Source organism: Odocoileus virginianus, chromosome 30, assembly GCF_023699985.2.
Source record: "Odocoileus virginianus isolate 20LAN1187 ecotype Illinois chromosome 30, Ovbor_1.2, whole genome shotgun sequence".
Classification (NCBI taxonomy): Eukaryota; Metazoa; Chordata; class Mammalia; order Artiodactyla; family Cervidae; genus Odocoileus; species Odocoileus virginianus.
This window is the reverse complement of record NC_069703.1, coordinates 12387160-12400588: the sequence shown is the minus strand read 5'-3', so window position 1 is coordinate 12400588 and position 13429 is coordinate 12387160. Positions and strand designations below refer to the sequence as shown.

At 37.6% G+C, this 13429-nt stretch overlaps 1 protein-coding gene across 2 annotated transcripts in view; it reads right to left on the bottom strand.

Moving 5' to 3' along the window:
• CCNYL1 (cyclin Y like 1) overlaps positions 1 to 13429 on the bottom strand; it is a 35705-nt gene that overhangs the window by 16934 nt on the left and 5342 nt on the right. The window contains exons 2-4 of one of the 2 annotated variants that reach the window (XM_070458543.1): positions 7371 to 7445; positions 5544 to 5578; positions 78 to 178 (exon numbers count right to left, since the gene is read on the bottom strand). In XM_070458543.1, coding sequence (XP_070314644.1) covers positions 78 to 178; positions 5544 to 5578; positions 7371 to 7445 — 211 coding nt within the window. The remainder of the gene's footprint in view (positions 1 to 77; positions 179 to 5543; positions 5579 to 7370; positions 7446 to 13429) is intronic. The other variant, XM_070458544.1, reaches the window with a different exon arrangement.

Below are 13429 nucleotides of genomic sequence, written 5' to 3'. Positions count from 1 at the left end.
ATGAAATTATGTATGGCGAGGATGCTTTCAGCAAGAAGGGGTCTGCCACTCAGCCTTGGCAACCTAGTTGTACTCACCATTTTATTGTGGTTCTAAGATTAGGCTGGCTGACTGTGCTGTCATCTAGAAATATGGTTGAGCATGAGCTATACTTTTTAGTAAGCTGCCCTGGAGATACCTGAAGGGGAAGGGAGATAGAAGAAAATGTCACAGTAAGTTAAACCTATAAAAGTGTGTTTTTTCCTTGGTTAAAATGTCAAACGATAAAGCATTAAGATTTTCCTTACACTCCATGAACTGCTGAGTGTTGCATCAGGTGCAGCTCCATGGGAAACCTCTGTACTCTAACTTCCACAGGCAAGATCTGAGAAATGTGGTATAAACTGCTGCTCTTGAAAAAGGACCCACAAATGAACCTGGCAAGCACCTATTATAAATTGCCTTTATAATAATGTAGAAAGCTTTTAATAAGACTTCAGTGTTTCTTCCTTAAGCAATGAAATGCAGTGGAGATTTCTATTTCTATTCATTTACTACAATAAAACGCAGCGCTTTATATAATATTGATGTGAGAGCATTTCATTGCAGTAAATGAACGCCAATCATAAATGTATTAGTTTGGGAGACAGTGTGAGGAAACAAGCGTTTTTGAATCAGAGGCTGGGCATGCCAGGGCTGCTCTATCACTAGTAACCTGGAGGCCACAGATCTCTTTGAGCCTCAGTTTCCTTATCTGGAGGATGAAAGGGTACAGCTTTAAGATTCTCTCACAGCCAAGAAACAGACAAAGCAGCTCTGAGAATTTACTTCTCACTTCATGGTTAAGTAAGACTGCCATTATATTATGCAAGGGAGGGCCTCAGAGAATACTTTCCACTCATCTCACAGTTTTATTAATTCTACTCTACATGTTACCTGACACTCATCATGGCACTCTGCTGCCTTGCGCATTCTGCTCTCTGCCTGCAGTGGCTGCTTCTTCCTCCTTGTCCCAGCAAGCTTGACCCCATCGACCTCCAGCAAACCTCAGCCAGCAGCCACACCACCAAACGTCTACCTTTCTGCACACTTAACACCTCTATTTCACCACTTGTCACATGGTCTCAACTGCTTGCCTGGTATCCCCCTCCTAAGTAAGCAAGCAAGCTCCTCCAGGTGACAGAAGATTCTTACTGCTCCTCCTCCAGCTGCTGAGCACAGAATCTGGGACAAATGAGGACTCAACAAGCATTTGACCAATTATTTAAGATAGATTACAACTGAATGGTAAATCATGCTAATGATACACATTGGAACTATCTGCAGTGGTGCTGGATAGGTGACAATGAACTTTGTCAGACCCTCTAGAGAATAAACTACCTTTAAAACACTTTAGAAGTATCCATTTATTTGTGAAGAGCCCAAAAACACAGCCATAGTCAAATACTAAAATAGCCTGAACTATGTTAGGACAATTCTCTTCCTTTAAGTAAAGGCCAATAATCAAATCCCAGTCACTGTCAGTAGCTCTGAGTAATAGCATTTTTTAATACCACAGAACACAAACAGTTTTAACACTTGGTTTTGTTGGGTTTTGTTTACTAATTCAGATGAGCCTTCCTTCCTCCTATTAATATAGTTTTCACCACGCTGTCACACTCTATCAGTGTCCTCCACAAACGCGTCAAAGGTGAAACAAGAAGAAAATCTAGTCAATATTTTTTAAAATACAGAGCATTTAAATAAACATTGCCAGTAGCCAATGATAAGAACTATCCAAATGGGTGTATAAGCCACAGTTTTGCTTGTTTCAGATATTTTATGGCAAGGCCACTTACTCCTTATTAACAAAAAGTTCTAGACATAACATACCTGAAAAGTACCACTATTTGGAAGAATTTCTCCTTCAAGCTAGAAATGATTTAAACTGAAACTCATATATTCCTTAAGCTATCTGGTTAATGTGTAATTTTAGAATCTCAAAAGAGACACAGCATGAAAACTGAACATTCATTAAAACAGTTATATTCTAAATGAAGTTATCTTTTAAAAGGTCACCACTATTAAGAGTATGACACATTACATATAGTAAAAGTCAGTTCTGACTATAAAATCTATGAGGGGAATAAAAATAGTAAGAAAATGCACCAAAATATAGACTAGTTTGTAGAGCTTTGGGTGGCATTTATCCCATTTTTCTCTATTAAAACTTTTTCTTTATTATGAATTATATCTGTTTATCTTTGGAAATATTACTGCTGAAACATTTAAGAAGTTTAATCAGACGTGGCCCTACAGACTATGGGTGCTCATTTAATCTATCAGCAACCTACAGACTACTGGCTAGACCCTACCAAGGAAAAAGTGAACACTTCTCCAGGCCTACTCCTGAAGTGATTCAAACTTTTGGCATCTACTATTCACTAAAGGATGGCAGAATTAAAGCCTCTGAGCAAAGCCTGGATGTATCAAGCTGCCAACAGGTTACTTTCCCCTAATCTCACTTTAAAATTTAAGTAACTATCCTTTATGATTAAGGCCTTATCATCGCTGGCTCAAAACCTCAATAAACTACACTGACAAAGATTAATGATATAAAATGGAAATACAAAAATCAAACAGCAAAACCCACCCACTGATAGTCTAATGTTCAATGAAGAAGAGCATTTCCCTTCATTCAGAGCTAAGGACAGAACAGATGGACTCTTACAATCTTTACAAGAAGGGAAAAGGCTTACTTAGTAGACTTCAGGCTTAATGGCAAAGACTAGAAAATCATCATACTGGAATGGAAGACTAATAAGTAACAATCCCCCCCAAAACTTATCATTAAAAGTCAAGCACCTGTTGAAATTCTGCCCCCACCCAGTGAATCTTCCCATCCTACCTATTGCCTCTGAGTTTAACCCATCAAAAAAATTAAGTTGAAATTCACTTTTTTCCTCCCCTTTCCACAAGCTTTAGATGTGTTTATTAATAATTATTAAGACTCTAACTTAAAATTTTGTAATACTCTATGCATTAGTGTGGGGCTTCCCTGGTGGCTCAGTGGATAAAGAATCCACCTGCCAATGCACGAGACACAGGTTTGATCCCTCAGTTGGGAAGATCCCCTGGAGAAGGAAATAGCAACCCACTCCAGTATTCTTGCCTAAAAGTCCATGGACAGGGGAGCCTGGTGGGATACAGTCCCTGGGGTTGCAAAAGAGTCATGTCTGACTTAGCAACAAAAGTGCATTAGTGTAAACTACTCCATCTACATTACTGCACATTAATGTACAATGTGGCAGGATGAGGAGTTTGACTAGGATTCTTAATCAAGGCCTTAGTAGAAATGTACAGTATTCTAATTGTAGGTATTACAGAAAGTATTGTCTGAATCAGTATCATTAATTATACTGAATTAAAACTTTTAAACTTAGAATTTACATTCAAAGTATAAATCCAACTTTGAGTGGACTACCACAAATCTACTTCTTTTCCCCCTTTCAAAGATATCATCTCATTAGAGATAAAAGTATTTTTTAAAAAAGCCATACCCAAGACAGGATAAACTGCAGATGATTTTTGATGTTTGAAAGATGAAAAAATGAGATAAAGGAGTGGTAACTCACGGCAGAACAGAGGAAGCACAACCTTGGAACCTACAGAGTGACTGCGCCAGGAACAAAACCAATCTGTCTTATAGAACCCAAGGCAGGTTCAAAATTCAGAGGCGTGGTCACCAAATCCGTGCAGTGAGGTCTAACAGTTAATGAGTTAGCAAAGTGATGCTTCCAATTAGATTTTAACAGAGAGTGAGGGACCATCACATATTTGAGGGAAACCTCCAAGAAGTCACAGATCAAAGCAGGAAGAAGGAAATCGATGGGAATGATAAAAATCCAGGAGCAAATAAAAACTTTAAAAAAAAATCTTCAACATCTACAGAAAGATGAGAAATTGCATCAGTGAAAAAAAGAATGAAAGGATGGAAGAGAACTTTATAAAAATAAGGTAGACAAAACAATATATTCAATAGAAGGATTAGAGCAGAGTCAAGGAAACCTCCATGAAGTAGGACAAGAAGACAAAACGGAAAACAGGAGGGGAAAAAAATCTGTGCAGAAATATTGCTCTAAAATTTTCAACATCTGACTAACAGGAATCCAAAAGAAAAAAAATAGAAAATACCAAAGAAGCACACAAAAAAATTCACTAGAAGAAAAGATGTTCTGCGTGTTTAAAGGCCCCAGTAGAGTGACAAGGTCTATACCAAACCATGTTATGAAATTTCAAAACCCCACAAAGACAGAGGGTACTACAAGGTTCCACAGGAGGAAGGAATGGAGAAAAGACTAACTTGGTAATATACAATGTATCAAATTCAACAGATTTAAGAGCAACACTGTAAATGAGAAGACAAGAGGGAAATGTCTCTAAAACTGCAAAAATTAGTTTCAACCTAGAATTCTACACTTAATCAAATAGAAGGAGTTTCACAGAGGCTAGGCCTTTATAAAATTTTTGCCCATGTGCCTTTTTGCAGGAAAATGTGCTCCAGTAAAACAAGGGAGTATAACAAGATAGAGGGAAACAGAATCTAGGACATAGGGGATCCAACTCGAGAGAGCAGTGATGTGAGATCCCAGGTGACTTCACACAGATATCCCAGGAAAACAGGCACAGAGCCAGTCCAGGAAACATTAGTATGTAGGGAGTAGGAAGACAAAAGGCTGGCGAAGAGTGTCTCCAAGAAGAAATGGAACAGATGTGGTTTTGTGGATGGTAAATATTTTTGATAGGCATGTGACAAATGTTACAACATTTGGGGGAAAAAATAGCTATTAGAAAACAGGCAAGTGAATATAGTCAGGAAATTAATTCCACAAAAAAAAAATGAAGAATGTGAAAACAGGGAGACTGGCCAGGGAGCTACTCAACTATGTTTGGCTGTGTGAGATCATGTTTGCTAGAAAAAGCAGAATTGGATTATCCTGAAAAGTGTAGAAGTGCTCAGATTTCATTAATATTGAAGAAAAAGAATGAAAGGTGTACAAGGAGGTGACACAGAGAACTATATGGCTCAGCAATGAACAATACTTGCTTAGTCATAATAATGTAAACAGTGATTCTGATTTAATAAAAACTGGTGCATGTAAAGGGAACAGAAGGAGGGAAATAAAATCACGGTGGACGAGGAAGTTAAGCTTTTACCTGTTGTGCCAAGAAGTCAATGGACGGTGCTAAAAATTAAATTACCTATTACACTTTTATTACTTTGGTTAAAAACTAAGATAAAAAATTTAAGGCAAAAGAATTTAAGGTAGATCTTTATACTATAACCATATTATTGAAATTTAACTTAAATGTCAGGACCCTTGAAAAAAAAAAAAAAAAGGAAACTACTAAGTCAAAAACCTTTCTGAATATACTTGATAATTAGGAACTAGAGATTCAGAAAATTTATAAATAAGAGGTCAATGCTAACAGTATTGGATCCATCATACTTTTTAGGAATCATGGCAGACATGCTTTTAATTAATCGAACTATTGATTTCTTAACTTTTCAACTATTTACTTACATGGTTTAAATGGTTGCTCTTCCTCTTTTCTCGCACTAAGAATAAAAAAAATTAACTGATGAATTCCAATTCAAATACCATAGAAAAATAAGTCACTAATTATCTGATGGATTACCAATATACACAATGAGTTAAAATTTCATTCTATTTTTTAAAATAATTTCCAACAAAATATATAATTTAAACCACCCAGCAAAATGAATCCTATAAATAATATCTAAAAACTTAGTTTTACTATTTGACTAATACTAACAGATACTCTGTATTAGGTACAAATCAAAGACTCTCCATTTACAAAAGAAAAGGACAAAGCAGGTAAGATATTTAGCTAATAAAAAAATTTACCAGCTGCACAGTATGTAGTATTTTCTAGTTCTACATGTACTTTAGTCACCAAGATTAACAGATGACAACTCTAAGTTCCAGTTTCTGGTCAAGCACCCGTGTCTCTGGAAGCATCCTGAACCACTTATTGGTCACCTACTCAAACACCCAACTTAAAAAATACAGGTTCTTTACACACTGGAAAGTAATCTATAAATTTTAACACGTGTGCTGACCTCACTGAACATACATCGACAGTACATAGAACTGTTTTGCTCCAACAAAGGCCAGAAGAATATAAGCTCAAAGAGGATCTCAGGCCACACACTTTCCCATGGCATCACAAGCACGAATTCCTTTAGACTGAGGAGAGACAGGGGCGTGGGATAGTGTTTCTTTTACTCTCTCCACCGTCCCTCTACAGTGTGAGCAGCTCATGACTCTGGAAAAGACTGAGAAATACAGTAATCCTAACTAAAAATAACTGCCTCAAGACAAAGTACACACACTTTAAGAAAATGCAAACTAGAAACCCCAGGAGCTCCCAGGTTGGAGAACATGTGGTGCACTCTGGGCCCTGCCCCCACGCCTGGCCCTCTTCCATCTGGCTGTTCCTGAGACAGACCCTTTGATAAAAACCAGTAATCTAATGAAAATAAAAGAGGAAAAGAACCCTCTATTTTTTACTGTGCTGCATTACTTCAAATATTATAGAACGTTCACTTCTGGTATTCCTGCTCTCATAAACAACCGAAAAACCTCATCATATATGGCTTTTTAGCAAATAAACTAGGATTTAACATATATTAAGGAAGACAAGCAGGCAAGACAAGCAGGAGTGCAAAAACTTCTGATTCTCATCTTAAAACAAGCAGGACACCAGAAATGTACACAAGGTTTCCCATACTGAGGATAACCTTCTGGAAAATCCCATATGGCAGGCACACTGGTCTGATTACCCTGGCCCAGCACTACATCAGGATGAGAGAACTTTGAAGAGGTAAAAGTTCTTATAAGAACTTTTAAAAGAACTTAAAAATTCACATCAATCTGGATGTGAGAGAGGTTCACCTGGTTGAGCACTGTGCAATATGGTGCCAAAATCACAAGACTCGATTCCCATACATAACAACTGATTATGAAAACCTAACTGTGACCTAAACCATATCATTCATCTTTAACTCATGTGCTCTTGGAGCAAAAGGAAAAGGACAAAGTAGCAGAGAAAAACAGACCACAACTAAATCATGTGCCAAGCTGACTGTTGATAAAGAAATAGCAGTTTTTAAACAGATGGTCTAAGTGTTTCTCCTCATTAAAACAGTGACACCTAAATGAAAAATGTATCATCACATATTAAAATAAAACATCACATATTAAAATATTATCACATATGAAAAAAAAAATTTAAACCATTCTAAGTATTTTTCTGTATCTTCCCATAATACACAAAACAAAAACAGTTTTCAATCTTTTTCTCAGGGGGGAGAAACACTGTCTTACCGTCCGTTTGAGATTTGCTCAGGAAAATTGTGCTTGCCCTTGGGTGGTCAGAAGGGTTTGATTCCAAAGCTAAGTCTGCACAGGAAAAAGAGAAAAAGGTGTGACAATTTAGTTGAGTAGAAAAAGACATGACTTTTAAAACAGCTACACGTTGATTTTAATCAAGTTTAATAGTCTTAAGAAGAGCGTTTAGTAATGACAAGAAGGAAACTGTAATAAAGGCAACAATATAAAAATTCTATTGGGAAACAGAAAAATTGTAGAAATTCTCCATACATGTGGAATAAAACCAGGGCTATGTCTTAGGCTTTTTTTTTTTTTAACTTGCACCTAATGTATGCCACTTTTAGGCGAATCATGTATGTGATCCCCCTCCTACTTACTGATTAAAAATTCAGTCACCTCTCTTTAAGCTGACATTACTAGCACATTTGAGGAAGTCTCAAGAAGCAAGTTATGCTGTAGTCAATTACTATCAGATACCAGCTCAATCAATCAAATATGCTATAACCAAATGAGCTGCTTTTGGCAAATGTTCTTCAGACAATCTAATGGCTAATTCCAACTACACTCAACAAACGAACTCATTTAGTTGGCTGCCGTTTATCTAGGGGCTATTCATCATGGCAGATTAAAGAGGATTACGTAAGAGTTCAATGTTCTGATCCATAGGAACACTTCCAGGATAGTGAGTTTTAACTTTGCCCTCTATTTCCAAAGCTAAATTCTCACTTCTTCCTTTCATGCTGCATGATTAATAGAGGGCTTCAGTAAGAGTACTTCCTGGAGCACATCAAAGGGCTGCTTGAAAAAAATTTTGCCCATACCTACATAAAAAAGGTGGGTCTGCTGACAGTTCACCTTGCACCAAGGTGGGACAGTCTTCTATTTAGGCAGAAATATCAAGCAAGCACAAGCTGCCACGCTGGACAGTAAGGTTGTTGTTTAAAACAAACATAAAAGCCCTATGGGCAGTTACTCAGTGAAGTCCACCTCAAACCAATTAAACAATCTTTTAAGAAACTGGACCAAGATTTTTAAAGAGCAACAGTTAAGGCAGTATTTCCCAAACCACACAATAATTGGCCTATTTTTAAAGGGGACTTTGGTGGTCAACGTGATTTACACATTATCCCTGAGAATCAAAAGAATATATACATTGATATATTAAAAACTAACCATGTGTTCCCCATCCCGTATGGCAAAAACTACTACAATATTGTAAAGTAATTAGCCTCCAACTAATAAAAATAAATGAAAAAAATAAATAAGTAAAAACTAACCAGCCCCATAGTGAATTCTGTCTAACCCAGCATTTCACAAATGTTATCTACCTAGAATCCTTTTCTTCCCCAAAGAAAGAATTTTGCATGAATAGTAATTTGGGACTTCCTGGTTTAATGGGAATTTTAATGTTACTGCCAGCACTATAAATTTACATAGCTAAACCGACTGCTTTGTTCTTCGTGAAAATTCCTTCACTGCATTTGGAGTTTATTAAGCTGTTTTTGGAGAAAATATTCTACTCAACAGTTTTATGTAAAAGACCCATAAAATTATTTTAAAGTTTTTTCCCCCCTACATATTTGAAAAGTGGGACACTGGGAAAATAAGTTATTTCAGTTATACACAAAGTTGACAGGCAGAGACTTTCGACCTAAGGCTTCTGAAAGGATTCATGACTACTTACCTGTACCAGAAAGTGAACAGACTACACTGGAATCTAAAAAATAAGCAGAAATGCTTGCAAAGTAGCCATATTTTTCATCAGGGTTTATGGAATGGTAAAATTTAACAAGAGTCAATGGAAGTCCAGGAAAAATAAGTGTCAGGATCAAAGAGAAGCAAGCTTTAACACATACACACACACCACCCCCCACCCCCACCCCCGAGCCAAACCAGGATGTGCTACAGGTATGCTATGATGTGCTACTACAGATCTATATACAGAAAGCAAGAAGACTGGGATAAAGGAAATGACAACATGCAGGAAAAAAGCAAACCTGCCCAAGTGATCAGAAAAGAGCTGGCACTCCCCCTACCCTACCCTAGAGGTTTCAAGGGTGGGCACATGACCCAGAACTGGCTGATAGATCACAGCTTTCCTGGAACTTCCCAAGAAGCAGAAAAAGGCAGAGTTGTCCCCTAGGATCGTTAGCTAGTCTGGAGCTGCTGGACACTCCTCTTGCCATCATGAGGGGAAAGGCTTTTCAGGAGAGATCAATAGAGGAGAGCAGAACTGAGACAGGCTGTGAGGTCATTAAACTCCTGGGTGAAGTACTGCTTAATTTACTCATTCAAGTCCAGTTATATAAAAGTCTATATATATATATATATATATATATTAATTTAAGCTATTCTGAGACATTTTCTCAAACTTGTAACTGAAAGAGACCTGGTTAACCAGCAGTACTGATGATCACAATGAAGGTGGGGAAAGGTAAAAGTCACTTGCTCATTCCTTTAACAAATGTCATGAACAAAAATTTGCATGAGCCAAAATGACCCTATTTAAAAATTAACCCACAGATTTACAACCCTTACTTTTAGTTGTTTTCCTTATACATTAGAAAAAGCTCTAATTAGTGTATAAGTTATGTCTTCTTGTTACTAACAACCCTTCTACATCTGACTGTTGCATATTTAGTTTAATAAATACACAACAGCCCATCAAGCGTTATTCCTGTACTGTACTTGGCCAATCCCCTATTGTTGGGGTTTAGGTACTTACAACGTTCTATTCTTTGATGAGGAAACTTTTCATCTATTGTTACACAGCTTTTTAAATAAATAATGGTTTTATCTCCTTAGCAAAGATCTTCAAAAGTGGGATGTCTAAGCCAAAAGGTTAGATCATTTTCATGGCTCAAGGTACAGTGCTAAACTGCTTCCTGAAGAAGGTGGGGCCACATTAATGTATAATACTACCAATCATGACAGTTTTAGTTCCTGCCCCTTCTCTGTATAGTTGAGGGGCAGGAGGAAGTCCTACTAATAGAAATAAGGAACAGCACTGTATTATCTAATCTGTATTTCTCTCGATTACACAATTTTTACTACTTTCCCATAATTATCAGCATCATTTCCACTTTGGTGAGCTGCCTATCATTCATACATACTAAACATACCAGGGCCTTACTGCTGTCAATTTGCATGAGGTTTTCAGAAAATATTAATCTTCTGTTTACAGCCTATATAACAATTTTCTATACAACTTGCACTTTTTGCCAGTGAAAACTACATCACTATTTTATAATAGACTTGACAGGTAAGCCATTAGACAGTAAACTCATACATACACACAATATTTCTACATGCTCCATTAACTGTTTTGCCAAGAGTCTAAGGAGACGATGAAAAAAATATACTGTACTCTTCACTGTCACAAAGGTAAGACTGTCAACTCTGAAGCAAAGCATTACCACCCACCCTTCCCCTCAGCCCCTCTCCCACAACAAGCACACACAGTAATGTTTAAGGTATTTTGAGAAATTACTGTGCATTTTATATGTGAATTCTTCCTAAAATTATTTCTTTAGCAATCTTTAATAAAGAATGTTTTAACCCAGGAGAAATATTCTTGAGCTGATGATTAGGGGTTATCATTAAAGTTATATTTTAAGACCCATCACTTTTATATTACCAATTTAAATTCCAACTTACTTGACAGCATGATAGACTTATGTGGAAAAAGGATGACTAAAAAAAATTAAGTTCAGGTCTTAATATAAACACTCCCAGGAGGAAACCTGTAAAATACCAGGTCACTGAACATTACTTTTCCTCCAACCTAACATTCTATAAATCATGAGATCCATCTCAATTGCAGATGTTAAAAATATGAAAATAAAGGCAACTTAGAACAAAATGCATTACCGAAGCCTAAAAGTGTTAAAATTATGCTGTCAAACTGTCAATAAATGATTTTTCCCTGTCAAAATATCAGAGAGAGGGTAGTGACCAAGAAATCATGTGACAGGAGACTAATGCCAACACACTGACTTCAGTTCAGTTCAGTTCAGTCAGTCGAGTCTGACTCTTTGCAATCCCATGAATCGCTGCATGCCAGGCCTCCCTGTCCATCACCAACTCCCGGAATCCACCCAAACCCTTGTGCATTGTGTTGGTGATGCCATCCAACCATCTTATCCTCTGTCATCCCCTTCTCTGCCTGCCCTCAATCTTTCCCAGCATCAGGGTCTTTTCAAATGAGTCAGCTCTTCACATCAGGTGGCCAAAGTAATGGAGTTTCAGCTTCAACATCAGTCCGTCCAATGAACACCCAGGACTGATCTCCTTTAGGATGGACTGGTTGGATCTCCTTGCAGTTCAAGGGACTCTCAAGAGTCTTCTCCAACATCACAGTTCAAAAGCATCAATTCTTCAGCGCTCAGCTTTCTGTATAGTCCAACTCTCACATCCATACATGACCACTGAAAAACCATGGCCTTGACTAGACGGACCTTTGTTGGCAAAGTAATGTCTCTGCTTTTTAGTATGCTGTCTAGGTTGGTCATAACCTTCCTTCTAAGCAGCAAGCGTCTTTTAATTTCATGGCTGCAATCACCATCTGCAGTGATTTTGGAGCTCAGAAAAATAAAGTCAGCCACTGTTTCCACATCTATTTGTCATGAAGTGATGGGATTGGATGCCATGATCTTAGTTTTCTGAATGTTGAGCTTTAAGCCAACTTTTTCACTCTCCTCTTTCATCTTCATCAAGAGGCTCTTTAGTTCTTCACTTAATATATTGCAATTAAACAGGACTGTCAGCATTTTCTGGGCCAACTTCTGGGCTCCAGTTTACTTAAAGGTTTACTCCATTTACTGAACTGCCCTATCATCCCTAGTAGTACAGTATATTAGTTTTATGGCTAATAATAATACACTTCATGTCTTACAGTCATCTGGTGATTTCATCTGAGTCCACACTTTACACCCTAGCCAAGCGGTTCTTGCCAGCCAATGCTGACCTGGGCTGTCTCACCAGAGGGCACACAGCATGCTCCTGCAACCCCCTCAACTGACCTGCTTCCCCAGCTTCTGACCAACCTGGCTTCCAAACTGCTTCTCAACTTGCCTCTGACTTGGTTCTCAGTCCTGCCTTACCTTAATCCTCAATCGAATGCTGTAATGATGATGACCAAGAGATGATATACAGGTAAGTATAGCTGGCTTTATGTATTTCTAAACAGTACTTAGCTCAGGCTTCTTGGACTTTTAAGAACCTTTCTGGGTTGCAAGCTATGGTGATTTCATTTCACATTATGCAATGTTTCTGTTTTAACTCTTAGAAGTTTTATTACTTCAATACCCTAAAAATAAACAATTTTTTTAAAAGGGGTGAGAAAAAAGGTAGTATTTCAAAGCAGAGCACAAAATGTCATCAATAAATTTTATTCCTAAATGTCATGTATATGGAATTTATAGTCCTGATCTATCAAGGTTTTAAAAATGAGTAAAACCTTGGACAATTCTATACCTCAGAGAAGAATCCCTACACTGCCTAACTCAGAACATGATAAGAATCAAATGAAATTCAAGAGCAATCTATACACTATAGCTTCACTGAGTTACACAAGCCCCTTCACCATGACAAGGCTGCAATCCATGAGGGGATACACTATATAAAGCATAATAAATGACACATCAAAGCTTTCACAAATTAACTCAAAAGCCAAAAGTGGACATTTAGCATTTCATAGGAAAACTGATGTCCACTTATCACCCTCAGCCAAATAACATCTTAAATAAATAGTGCTTTGTTGTTGTTCAGTCACTAAGTTGTGTCTGACTTTGCAACTCCATGGACTGCAGCACACCAGGCTTCCCAGTCCTACACGATTCTGTTTGTGCAAACTCATATCATTGAGTCAGGCCACCCACTAAAGGAAAGAGGATAAGAGTACCCAAGGGCAAGCATTTCTCCTAGTGTTCTTCCTTTTTCTTCTTTAATAAGCAAATGCATGTCGTTTCTCCTGCTTCTGTCATGGAGATTAGTGTGTATCTTCCCCCCGTTTTTTTCAGGTTAACATGCCCCGGAGATGAAGTCATTAACAG